General features: G+C 42.3%; 1 protein-coding gene and 1 long non-coding RNA gene across 2 annotated transcripts in view; one reads left to right on the top strand and one right to left on the bottom strand.

The window, feature by feature from the left end:
* The window catches only part of LOC117950277 (leucine-rich repeat-containing protein 52-like), an 18,952-nt gene extending 7,301 nt beyond the window's left edge, over positions 1 to 11,651 (top strand). Inside the window, exon 2 of the mRNA XM_034881168.1 lies at positions 10,542 to 11,651. Coding sequence (XP_034737059.1) covers positions 10,542 to 10,882 — 341 coding nt within the window. The 3' untranslated portion in view covers positions 10,883 to 11,651. The remainder of the gene's footprint in view (positions 1 to 10,541) is intronic.
* Positions 7,219 to 7,505, bottom strand: LOC117950290. The gene is made up of 2 exons (XR_004657864.1): positions 7,413 to 7,505; positions 7,219 to 7,335 (listed from the first exon to the last, which is right to left on the bottom strand). It is a non-coding gene; the product is annotated as an uncharacterized LOC117950290 (long non-coding RNA).
* Positions 11,652 to 13,171: the final 1,520 nt, after the last annotated feature.

Below are 13,171 nucleotides of genomic sequence, written 5' to 3'. Positions count from 1 at the left end.
AAAAACAGACAAAAACACAAGGAGGCCAATGAAAAAGGGAAAATGAACCCAACTAAAAACCCCAAACCACAACAGGTAACCAGGCTTTATCATATAACAGGCCCAAATCTCATGTCTAAACTAATCAAAACTAGAAGAAAAAGTAGTTAAATCTCTGACCCCTGCAGTCTACTTAGATACTGTAGCCCTAATTGCACCCCTAAATGTGAATGGGGGGAATACTTGTGTTGAAAAGTGCTTTCAGCGGTCGCTTAGCACTATACAATTTAAATGCAGTCCATTCACCATTTAACTCACATTCAGATGCATGGTCAGGACCTCTTTCTGTCACTTTTTGACACAGTGAGTATCCCATACCGCAAGGTAGTCCAAGTTAACTTTGGAAATTTACACAAAAAAGATTAGGAAGAGATCGTGATTTGGAAAAGAATTAACTTAACTTACTTATGCAAATTTAAATATTGGTGGTCTCCGGGGTAAAAGAGCTGAGTTTGTTTGACCCATGCACCACCCCAACCTCCTCCACATGCTAACCTTTTCGCTCTTTATAGACGGAATCACGTGACAATGAAATCAGCCGTAAGTGTAACTTTTACAGATAGACCTATCTGACGTTTCTGCTGTGCTTATTGTATGTACTGTGTTGCTTTGCTGGCGTCTTTGATAAACCAAAAAGCGAAAAAGAGTTACGCTTTCACCGCCGGTCTGACAACTAGTTTAGGGTGCTGTCATTTTCTTTAGTTGTTGGCCCAACAGGTAAATTAGTTCTCCAACCTAATGTTAGTGAAATTGTTGAGATATGAAAGCATCAAACATGTGTTTGAGATAAAATGAGATGAGAGTTTATCCAGTTCTTTTTTTTTTTTAAATGTGTTCCTATGTTTTGTGGGGGCTGAGTGTGACCCTTAAGTTATTATAAACATTGTGGTTGGGCCTATACTATGTCACCTGACTTCCTCCTCAGAGGAGGCCCTGCGTGTACCCAGTGCATTAAGAAGTGAGGCCGAGGTGTCCTAACCATGTGGCCGTCACAGAAACATACCATTCTGGTGAATCTATCAATAACATGCACTTACATGTATTTGATTGGCCAATGCAGTGCCTTGCTGGATGACGTAATGTAAAGTTGAGCCTGCTTCAACGTTTTTTTGCTGTTTATAAGTTGTTTTGCTGGAGCTACGTGCATTGGGATCCCAGCTGTCACCATTCAGATAAATTCCTAAATGAGAGGGCTGGGTTTTTCACGCAGACCTAACAGTTGTAACCTCGACTTCTAGTCGTCTTCTGACCTGCAAAAAAACAACAAATCTGTACTTACTGGGACATAAATGCCCATCATGATCACGTGTATTCATAGATAATATCCCGGATCCGATTTTCAGTAGCCAACTTCCACAGGAAGGTCAGAGGTCAAGGTCAGCTGCAGAGCCCCTGCACAGTATTGGTGCTTAACCTCCTTCTGTGTCTATAGCCTCCTCCTCCCCGCTACATGAGACCACAACCACACTGATTACCATATGCATTGGCATAATTAATCTGCTTGTAAATAGGTCTGTTCCCAGTTCACAGGACATGCTCTCTGCCTCCCAGGTTATTACCTCACAACTCTGGTCTTCATCATCATTGTTTAATGTGAACATACTGTGTAGCCTCCACGTATGCACGTGTGTGAAACGCATAAATTCAACCCGTTTTTTTTTACTACTGGGTAGACTGCAGACGTCTGTGGATGTGTTCGCATTCACATTGTAGTCGGGAAAGCCTGAGAAATGATTGTTATTCTGCTGCTCGTTGCTCTTTAATGTGTTGAGCAGCAGAGTTGGAGGAAAACAGAGTGAAGTTCATAAAAGAGTCAGGGTTTGTTTGTCAGCGGCGTCTCTCCGCTACACACTAGCCCCTCCTCCAGGGAGGTGATGAGCCCTGCTCTCTATCAGTGTGTCAGTGCTGAGCTTGGAAACCATCCAGCTGATGAGTTGACACGGAGACCGTATCACACCGTTGTGGTGGCAGCGACTCATAGAGCAACTCACACACACACACACACACAAATGTATGCACACACCATAAACACCCGCACTTTTGCTTATCGGAGTGCGTACAGTGTCTTTTCCCTTTAAAGATATAGTAAAAAGAAAATGTCCCAATTCACATTTCCTGGAAAGCTCTCCTTGTGAAGTGTTTAACTGTTTGTAACCTCTGATATTTGTTTCCCTGTATCTGAGAGTGTGTATACTCCTCTGATTACTGCAGTTTATTTCCTTGAGGACTATTTTTGTCCTTATAACCCCTGGCCTGTGGTGTGTCACAGTGCCGCAGAGCTTTGTGGCAAGACCCCAGATTGTGTCACACTGACATCCCTGATGACCACCCTGGTAATATTACCATAACACAGTGACATCATGCACGGATGGGTCTCAGCCCGGTAAGGACATGCTCTGTGTCCTGCCCTGCTGTGGGAGGACAAGAATGCAGTGACATCCTGTCCAACTCCAGTCTGACAGCAACTAAGAGAAATAATGTGTTGCCAAAGACTTTAGAGCAAAGTGTCTCATCATAAGAGGGCAGAGTGGGGGCCAACTTGTATCCATCTTCTGCTGCAGCATTTTCCAGCCAGCGCTTGTTTAAGGTGGAGGAATATGGAAACTGCAGTGCAGCATGCATGGAGAAAAGTGTGAATTCTTCAAGGCTGCAGCGCTGTCCTGAAACTGCTGGAATTACTCTGCACAATTTAAGCTACACTGCGGCAACAAAGAGGACAGACGTTTATCTCTGCCTTCCACCTTCTCTCTGAGTTTCTTACTCTAAGACATGCATACACACTCTAACCTGAACACGTCCTTAAGTTAAGTTTCAGAGGCCCTCGTCTCCATCTGCTTTGGTGTCTACAGAGTGATAATATTAGTGCTGCACGTGCAGAGATTTAAAGGATGTGTATGAGTATTTTAATTCTCTTTAGACATATTGAATAGGATAAGGGCCAAGGCAAGTTGAAATAATGATACTTTATTTTCTCAAGTTGGCAAGCAGCACTGCACTGGCACAGACACCGTTCAAACTCTGAAACTCTCATTTGGGCTCTTTTAAAAACATTTTAAAGATAGATTTTCAATATGACATTCTTTTGAATCAAATAACATCTTAGAATAAGTGCCTCATAAGCAGCCACACAAAAGAACATCTTAGAGGAAGCTTTTCCAGCCATGTTAGTTGAAAAACTGAAAACTGGACTTCTTATTAAAGGTCTGTATTCGAAATACTAATAGAAAAAACAGCGGGCCACACTGCTCTCAGACCGTTCCCCAATATGTGAATACCTATGTTTTTTCAGGGCCACAGCAGTTATCAAACCGACAGTGGAGCTCAGATTGCCACTCACACACAGGGCAGTGTGACTTGATTCTCTGCCCAAGACGCCATTACTCTCTATTCTTTACATAGAAATATGTGTTTGCTGCTTTACTTATTTTCTGAATGTCGAGTACAGCCTCTCTATGTACAAGTATTTCGAATTTTTACATGTTGGACCTTACAATGCAGGAGTGTTAGAAATAAAAGTGCTAAGGCCTACATTATTGAAGACAAGATTCAGAGAAAGAAATGAGGGCGAAGAAAAACACTGAAAATGGCTTTTTGCCAGAATGATGTCTGAATGATTCCCACCCTGAATAATGAGATGAGTTAAAAAAACACTGATTGACAGAGTAACAGACGGTGAAGAGAGACTGAACGGAGATTGAATCATCCCGACTGCCACTTTTCCTTGTGTTCTTTAGTGTTCAGTACTAATTATTTTCTCTTATCTCTGATTGTGAATTCTCTCTAAAAATGCAGCTGCAAATGTTTGTTGGCAAATGGAAATGGCAAATGGTTTGCACACATAATGCAGCTGCAGAGTTCAAACACTTGAACTGCACTTGGTGCACCCTAAGTTTCAGTACTAATACAGTGAAGAGAGACTAGGTCACTTTTAAAGAGATAACACAATCCCCCTCTGACAACCATGACGCATGACCATTAGTGTATGGTTGCTAATGTTAGCTATTGTTAGCAAAGTGAGTCAGTTTGCTGACTTTATAGCTTTTTTCCCACTTGTGCTACTGTTACAATAGCTTATTCCGACAACACACAAATGCAGCACAAGGCTTGCTTCAACAAGATGTCTGTGGCCCTGACTCCCCTAACAGAAATGGCTTCCTATACTCGTGTCATGAAAAATGTTTTTAAAGATTTTAAATATTATGCTAATTTTCAGGTTCATAATTGTATTTTGAGGTTTACATTGTTTCATTTTTTTCTTAAAGCACCATATTTTTTGTAGTACTGCACATTGCTACAGATTCTGTTTTCACCCTGTGAGATTGGGTCTCTGTTTTAGCTACAGAGTGAGAAATCACACTTCTATACTATCTTTGTTGGGAGTCACACATGCTCAGTAGTTAGGTAAGATCTCATCAGCTAGATAACTCTTTCTCCAGCTTTGGTCAGTCCAAGGCAGGATTAGCTTGGAGACTTCTTCTAAACGAGGCCACTTGTGTAAAATAGCCCTGAGAAAAAGGCAAAGTGAAAGTGAGGATTGAGAAATTTATCTGGCTTAATATACTACACATCAATAACATATTGGCCTTAAATGTCCTTAATAGTTATCAAGAAGATCAGTTTGGGAGATCTCAAACTGTGAGTGAAGGCCAAAAAAAAAAGATCTTTCAGAGAAATTATCTCAAGAACAACAATGACAAGAGAAGTAACATCCTTTGGGTGAGAGACAGGTTTTACCTAGGCTTAAAACTGGTTTACAACTAGACTTGACCAACTCTGGTTTAAAGTTGTTTTAGAGATTTGTCCTGGCTTTTATTACGCTTTTCTTTGAGACAAGACCAGACAGCAGTTTCACACAGCCAAGCAGTGTGTACAAAGTCTGAATTGTTGCAAGGTGCAAGAAACATTGGCTGAGGAGGGACAGACGAGAACCAAACACCCTGAGGGGCTTGTTTGCTGCGGTGTGTTTGTACACTCACCGATTGTAACTCACTGCTCCAGAATGCAGCTATATTGTAAGAGGTAATATACAGCAGCCTCACTGCACACACACATATACAAGCAATAAAAGTCACACACCTGTCCTGAGGCAAGCTTGGCAGGGTAATGAGACAGAGCAGATCAGCCATAGCCAGCCCAGACCGTCACAGACGGTGACAGATAGTGACCGAGGGACAGAACTGATGGGTCTGGGAGACAGGGCAAGACAAAAGGGAACATAAATGGAGCTGTGAGAGAAATATGAAGAGAAAGGCATGATGAAGCTCATTAAGGCCCGAGCGCCGAAAGCGGTTAAGGGCCTATTGAAACTGTCGTTCTTCTCACTTTCCTTGCTTAACATACTCAAAGACTCACCAAAATTGGCGGTCGCGTCAAGTCTGGTGATCATTTGATTTACCATGTACTGCCCCTGCAGTACGTTTAACGTAGACTAACAAAACTTGGTACACATACAGTATGTATCATGTCTCCACATACATTAAAGCTCGTTGGAGCCATACCCTAAACCCAACAGGAAAGACGCCATTTTGAATTGATAAGTTCAAAATTAGTGCAATTATAGCCATTTCCACATGTTGTACTTTAAAACCGTTTGGGCATGGCGTCCATTTTGAGCATTTGTTGATGAATGAAGAAGTTTTTGTAACTTTAGAGTACATTGTCACATTGTGCCTCACGTTTGACAAGGGTCCAACCCTGAAGACATTTGTAGGCCAGAATTGACTTTTGGTCACAGCACAACAATTCAATTCAATTCAATTACATTTTATTTATAGTATTAATTCATAACAAGAGTTATCTCAAGACACTTTACAGATAGAGTAGATCCAGACTACACTCCAGAATTTACAATGACCCAACAGTTCTAGTAGTCTCCTCCAGAGCAAGCAACAGTGCGACAGTGGCGAGGAAAAACTTCCTTTTAGGCAGAAACCTTGGACAGACCCAGGCTCTTGGTAGGCGGTGTCTGACGGGCCGGTTGGGGTTAGAATGAAGAGTGGAAATAACAAAAAGTAAAAAAATAGTAGTTTGTAGCAGTTCTTTGTAGTAGTTCATGGCATAGCAGGGCACTGTGGGCATTACAAGGCACAGCAGGACGTAGCTGGGCACCAAAGAGTGTAGCAAGATGAACATGGCATCACAACACAACAGGAAATCATCATATGACAAACATCATCCGATTTACATTAAACTTATAATGTGTGGTCTACATGTGATACTGAGCCACCCCCTTGAACTGTTTAAGGTAGAGTCTTGTGTGAGGTGTCATTGAACTCAGCACAGTTCCTTCTTCATTGCTGATGGTTTGACCTGCCCCTATGCTTAAAAAGACAACAACCTACTTAGCAAATAAATAGTAACCAATACAAATAAAACAAGATAAAAAGTACAAACTAACAACATATAGACAACAAAACTGTGGCAGCACATTGTCTCTTCCAATGGTGGAGAACAATCCTTTAAGCGTCAATAAAGCCGTTAACTTTAGTCTAATTTCTTATTTGGATACACAGCTGGAGAGATTGTGCCAGTGATTCATGCAACCACTCTACAATACTTTTGAGTACTCATTTCCAAAAAGGAGAAACAAAAGAGCCGCTATCACTATTACCCACGAGTCCACTTTTGGAAGCTTAACTGCTTTATGATAATAGGCTACATGTGTATAATTTTGCAGTTTGTTGATTTGGTTGACCACTCGGTATCCGTCACCAAATTTTCTCACAATTTCATAGAGTATTGACCAGTATTTCTCTGCATTCAGAGTACTTTATCCATGTGATATTTTGTGTTACTATCTGGTCCCCAAAACGCAATCTACACAACCTTGGAAGCGTTACACACCATCACACACATAGTCAAAAGGTTGCGGAATGTTGCAACCGCTAATTTTACTCTGCTTCACGCAACATTTCCTTGCATAAGAGGTTTGATAAATGAGGCCCCTAAAGAGGGACAATGGAAAGTGACAGTTTGGGGAAGCCTCTACAAACTGCATGTCCTTGTCACTCCCCGATGTAAGTCAGGTGCAGATTTGAGTTGCTCATGTTCTGATTTAAAGGTTTACGGCATTATATGTCATTCTGAAAAAAATAAAAATAAAAAATAAAAATAAAAAATGTCATACTGAAATTTGTGAAATCCACGAAATAATAAACTTTTCTCATTACAAACAAAAGCAAAAGATGGGAATCTTTTCAAAAACGTTTAAGCTATCAATGATTGTTTGATTTCTAACGTTAGCTCAAAACACCATTCCAGTGACAGCCTTTGTTGGGTTTGATTGCTAGCTTGTAGCTAAGCTAGCAGTTATTTAAAAAATGTTTCAAATGTTTTCATTCAACTGACAACTTTAAGTGTTTTTGATTGCTAACTTGTAGCCAGCAGTGAACGAACTTCTTTAAGTGGGTCCATTTTTTACTCTATTGACATTACAGAAGTATCTCGTTAGCATCTTGTATGCTACTCGTCGCAAAGTGACGAATGCGCAAGTCACAGCTTCACTCGTCGCAAACTGACGCATGCACAACTCAAATCTGCACTCAACTTACATCAGGGAGTGACAGTCCTTCCTACCGAGTTACATCACTAGTCACCATAACAACTTGCATAATGTTCCCTGCTTACTCAATAGCCTAATACCACCTGCTATTTTCTGCCTGGAAAGGCAAAGCTTTCATAGAAACACACAACACACATGCATACTAGAGTGCGGATCGGGCCGGATTTTTCTGTCCGAGCCCGGCCCGCGTCCGACAGGCATTAAGATATTTATGTCCGAGCCCGACCCTAGCCCGACACAGTTAAAATCGCATTTGTTTCTCATGCTAATGACACATGTACGTTTGTTTGTGTGGAAAGCCCGCTTTTATTCAGCAATTGTAGGAAGGCATTCGGCCAGCCACATGTAGCTTAATACGCACGTCTTTCGTTGTCACAGCTAGAGTAACAAATTTCCGCATACAGGAAGACGGATGTTAGGGTAATATTTGACATTTATTTTAATCCAAAAACGAACATTTGCATCATGTGAAACAGGCCCATTGGTTACCTACATAATAAGCTGTTTTAAATTCAAAATGTTCATCGCCTTATGCCGCTGATGTGGCCGAGCCCGACCCGAACCCGAGCATCCTTTCTGAAAATCTGTTCGAACCCGGCCCGGCCCGTCGGGTACCGTCGGGTCCCGTCGGGCTCGGGTCGGGTATCCATCCTCTAATGCATACACACACTAAAACAGCCACCTGGTCCACTCGCTTTAATTCTGTCAACGGTGTGCATAATCCTGACCTGTTGTAACTTCTCAGGCAGTGTCACATGGCCAGACCTTCCTCCACAGCGCCGTAGAAGAGGGTCTGGCTTGTCGTGGACAAGCCAGCATTCTGGGATGGTAGAAAAACATGCTCTGGTTTATTGGGAATTCTTTAAAACCATCACCATCGTCTTTGGTGGTGCTTAGTGCCGGACGGAGCTGCTGGATGGTACCGCTGGAAAATAAACTTGGGAAGGAACTTGTTTTGATGGAATGTGTACACTCAATGTTGTTTTAGTCATGCATAGGGTTGGTCACCCTTTGGATTTTAACAATTCTGATTCCAATTCCAATTCTTCCTTTTGATTTCAGTTCTTTTCAATTCCGATTCTTTGAGGGGGGGAGTTTAAACCGGTCACATGGCTATTTTCATAAATAAGAGGAAAGATATATCTTGATTCAATGGTGGTTTGGAGTTTTAAAGGGCTTTTCTATGTAGAATGAAGCCTGGCGGAAACCAACATATTAAATTAGAATGCGATGATTGGATTTGAAACCAAATCCTCTAAGCAATTCCAAACAATTCCTATATAGAAACTATTCAACTGGAATAAGAATTTTTGCTACAATAAAATTTGTGTTATGGGTAGTTTTTGTAGAGATACCAAACTGGGCTCTGAGTCCTTGGTTTCATAATCACTCCACAACTTCTAGCCCTTGCTTTTCTTAAACTGCTCACAAAGCCCTGGCAAGTATAGATCATATATATCCTCCCCCCTCACGCTTTCCGCGTTCAGAACTTTGGCTTCATTGGTAGATGAGTGCGGTTTGATGAACATTGTTAACAGCAATAATCAATCAGCGGACAGGACTGCAGCCAGATGCTGTCCTCTCCTGTCCCTCCTTTCTCATCTTCTGAGGTCAGACTCCCTGCATCGGCCCCTTTCCTTTGTCTTGATGCATATTCAGAGGTGGAAAGTAACCAGTTTTTTTTTGCTACTTCTGTACTTTAAAAAATCTGTACCTGTACTTTTACTTAAGTATGTTTTGTTTTGAATTATTGTGCATTTTAAATCACATCTTATACTAAGTTTTAACAAAAACGATGTCGCGCCCCTGGGAGCTACTGCAGTGAATGATGGACCGGATGGTAGAATATTTCTGTACTCTTTCCAACTCTGTGCAAATATTTCCAAATTGTTCTTCCAGTCTTTCTTTATTTTTTCAGTTTGCCTGTTGGCCTCTCTCTCTCATCTCTTGCATTGTTCCCGGCTTGAAAAAAAAAGTCTCTAATTGCGTAGTGCAAGTGCAATTAAGCATGCAGGTAGTGGGGGAGCAAAGGAGCATAAGAATTAGCTTGAAACGAGATATAAAATCAGACGAACCAATGAGAAACAGCGCATACTGTATCCTCTTACCTCTGATTAAACCATTAGATACAGAGCAGAGCACGCTCTCTTCTCTCTGTAACACTCTGCATTCATACTAATTAATATAAGTGAGGCTACTGTACTGTGCATGGTAATACTGCAAAGTCACTGGAGCAGAATATAAACATGCAGCAGGGCATGATAAGCTTCTTAAGCGAGACGCTGAATACAGACCGGCTTCTGCAGGGAAACATCAGAAGGACATAAACAAACACTTTACAGTATTCCAAAGGCTTGTAGTGTTTCTGCCTCCCCATGTGGTCTAAAGTTTCCCCGGCTGATTATCATATTCCTCATTATGAACCGCAGATGTTTTGTCAGGGAAAACAATCATCTTCTTATTTCTCAGCTGCTGCCGAGTGATTGGCTATTTGTGTATAAGGTTGTGCATGAGGGGACGTGAGGGTTGTTGTGTCGGAGCTTTGCAGTCAAGTCACCTTTCTTTGCATGTGTGTGAGCCTGTGTGTGCAGCATAATAATGTTGCTATGTCCTAGACACTAAAAACCTACATTACCAAGAGAAAATCTATAGTGTCTCTTGGGATCATTTATCTCAAAGGTTATCACTGCACGGTGTGTGTGAGAGTGTGTGTGTGTCCTGGCTTTTTTTTTTATACACCTTTGTCTCTAGAGTAGTTAAACTTTTTTCTCCCTTGTCTCCCCTGATACTCTGCCCTTCATCTTCAACCATATATACTGATTATTCTCTGCTGCTGTTCTCTTTTATTCTATATCTTTCCTCATTAATCTCCTCTCTCCTTACTCCTCAACCCTCTCTTTATCCTCTTTCCCTCCTTCCTCTCTCTCTCCTTCACCTCCAGACGAGGGCCAGACAGTTTGCCACAGTCCCCCAGAGCTGGCGGGCCAGCGGATGGCGGAGGTCGGCATGCAGCTGCGGACGGACTGCCACCAAGGCCTGGGTTACTGGGACTACCTCTTCTTCATCGCCATCGGCTTCGTCATCTTCTCGGCTGGCACGGTGTCGGCCTGGGTGATGGGCGTGCTCATGGTGCTGTATGAGCGCTACAGCAAAAGGAAGAGTGAGGACATGGACAGCGATGACGAGGAGGAGAGGGGAGGGATGGGCGGAGGAGGATGTGGAGGAGGAGGGGGGGGAAACCAGGGGAACGGGGATCTGAGCAAGTCTGGCATGCAGGTGTGACAGACTGATGTAAAACAACATGAGGAGGGATGACATGAGACCAGCAGAGGATAAAAGACAAAGAGGGAAGAACCAGAGGTGATGAGACCACTCTGAGACCAAAGGCTCTGCAATGAACCAATACCTGACTGTCTCTCTTTATTACAGATTTAGATATTGCAATATGCTCTTCACCATATTGGACAGACTGTGTGTGTGTGTGTGTGTGTGTGTGTGTGTGTGTGTGTGTGTGTGTGTGCGTGAGAAAGAAAGAGGGACAGACAGGGAAAGCAATAAGGATAACTATGCCTTTACTTCAGGAGTACAGAATGACCTCTGAGATTATTGAGAGCAATAACCCACATACACACACACACACGCACACGCACACGCACACGCACACGCACACGCACACGCACACACACACTCAGCACAGATACTCTACGGAGCTGCTGGTTTCTCTGAGTGGGCGGATGTAACTGCATACTATGTGAAGTGCTCTGGAGTAACATTCTGTAAATGATTATAACAAGATGTGTGATGTGATCGACACACACACACACAGTACAATAATACATAAAAGAAGGTATTGGGGGTCATGAAGAGAGTGATGCCTTATGTTTGCGCCACTAAAACTAGGAGAACTAGTACATTTTGGTATTAAGATGTGATTTTCATGGATGCCTTAAGGCAAATCACTTGACATAGAACAGTCACGGTTGTCTCCTGTAGACAGAATCTGTCCAAAAACTGTTTGGGAAATGACCAAATGATTTGAATGTAAAAAAAACAACTAAGAATGAACTTCTAGAACTCACTGCTATTTTTAAAAAGCAACTTAACACCCCCCTGAAAATCTTGTTTTCCCTGCAGCCTGTAGTTTTTACTTTGCTTCCGTGATGAAGAAGTGTACTCTTGGGTGTAACCCGTGACATCACTGTTGGGTGTGGTTACTGATGCAACAACGCACACCTTTGACTACCTTCAAGATGTTTTGCAACGTTAAACTGAAAATCAGCATAAGACGATGCAAATCAACGCACGTTTCCAGCCACCACTTTCATGTTAGGTGCGCCGAGATAAATAGCGGGTGGCACTAATTGTCCGATCAGATGTCATTAAACCACTACAAAAGAAGAGGGTTGCGCAATTGAAAATGCGACAGAGGAAAGTTGTATTTTAAATAGATAGCTGAGATAAATAGCGGGTGGCACTAATTCTCCAATCAGATGCCATTAAACAACTACAAAAGAAGAGGGTTGCGCAATTGAAAATGTGACGGTCAAATCTGAAATGATTGTGTGATGTACTAATGTCAGGAACGTTAAAGTCTCCTCATCAGTCAATGTGACGTTTAAGTCACATGCTTCATATACGTTATCATGTATTTGCCAAGTCTGTTTCCATTGCATTCCAGTGATTTTTGTCCTGAAATCCCACCCAGGTTTTCTATTGAAATGTGCATAAAACATGTGGATGGAAACACACTTATTGAGGTAAAACAGACCTGATACGTTCAACCAGAGGAGGCAGTGAAAAGCAGCATTTTTAGCCTGATGTTAACTTACTTTTGAAGCTCATTCCCCTGTAAAGATGGGCAGAGGAAGTCTACCTATAGCGACACTGTGACTGTATCATATTTGTGTAAACTTTACACTTTTTTATCTTCGTGTTTCTTTGTGTATGTACTGCCATAGTTTCCCATCCAGTCTACGCGGTCTTCAAACTACTGTAGTTGTAAGGGCTGGTTCATCATGGCTTCACATGAAGACAGCATCAGGGCGATTGAGTTGGTCGTAGGACTCTACATTATATGACTGGGAGCCTCGCTTGATTGACCTCATGTTACAGTTTAGCACATACATGCCGCTGTCCATAGCCCAGCTGTCAGTATGGAAGTTTTTTTTTGGAGTAGTAGTAGTAGTAGTAGAAGTTTGTGTTCATGTATGCGTGACTCTGTGTGTGTGTGGTATGTGTGTATGCGTGTGTGTGCGATCACGGAGCATCGCTCTGAGTGTGTGGATGAGTGATTCATGAGCCCAGACTGATCCAAACACTTCCTCCTCCATCTTTCTCCGCTTCCGTCCTGTCTGTCAAAGGACGGATGGGCGGTTAGAAATGATAAATGACAAACTGCGGATAGGGGTGGGTTGGAGAAAGAGCGGGGTCACCATCAGAAGCAGGAATTCATGCCGGCTGATGTATTTAGCAGCTGTATTCAACGAGTGATACTCGACTTTTATTCATTTTCTGAGCTGAGTGGCTCCAAATGCCCCAAATGAATGGGCATGGTTAAATGATAACTCTCCA

The sequence above is a fragment of the Etheostoma cragini genome, chromosome 9 (assembly GCF_013103735.1).
Source record: "Etheostoma cragini isolate CJK2018 chromosome 9, CSU_Ecrag_1.0, whole genome shotgun sequence".
Taxonomy (NCBI): Eukaryota; Metazoa; Chordata; class Actinopteri; order Perciformes; family Percidae; genus Etheostoma; species Etheostoma cragini.
Note: the sequence above shows the minus strand (reverse complement) of the source record. Positions and strands in the feature narration are given on the sequence as shown.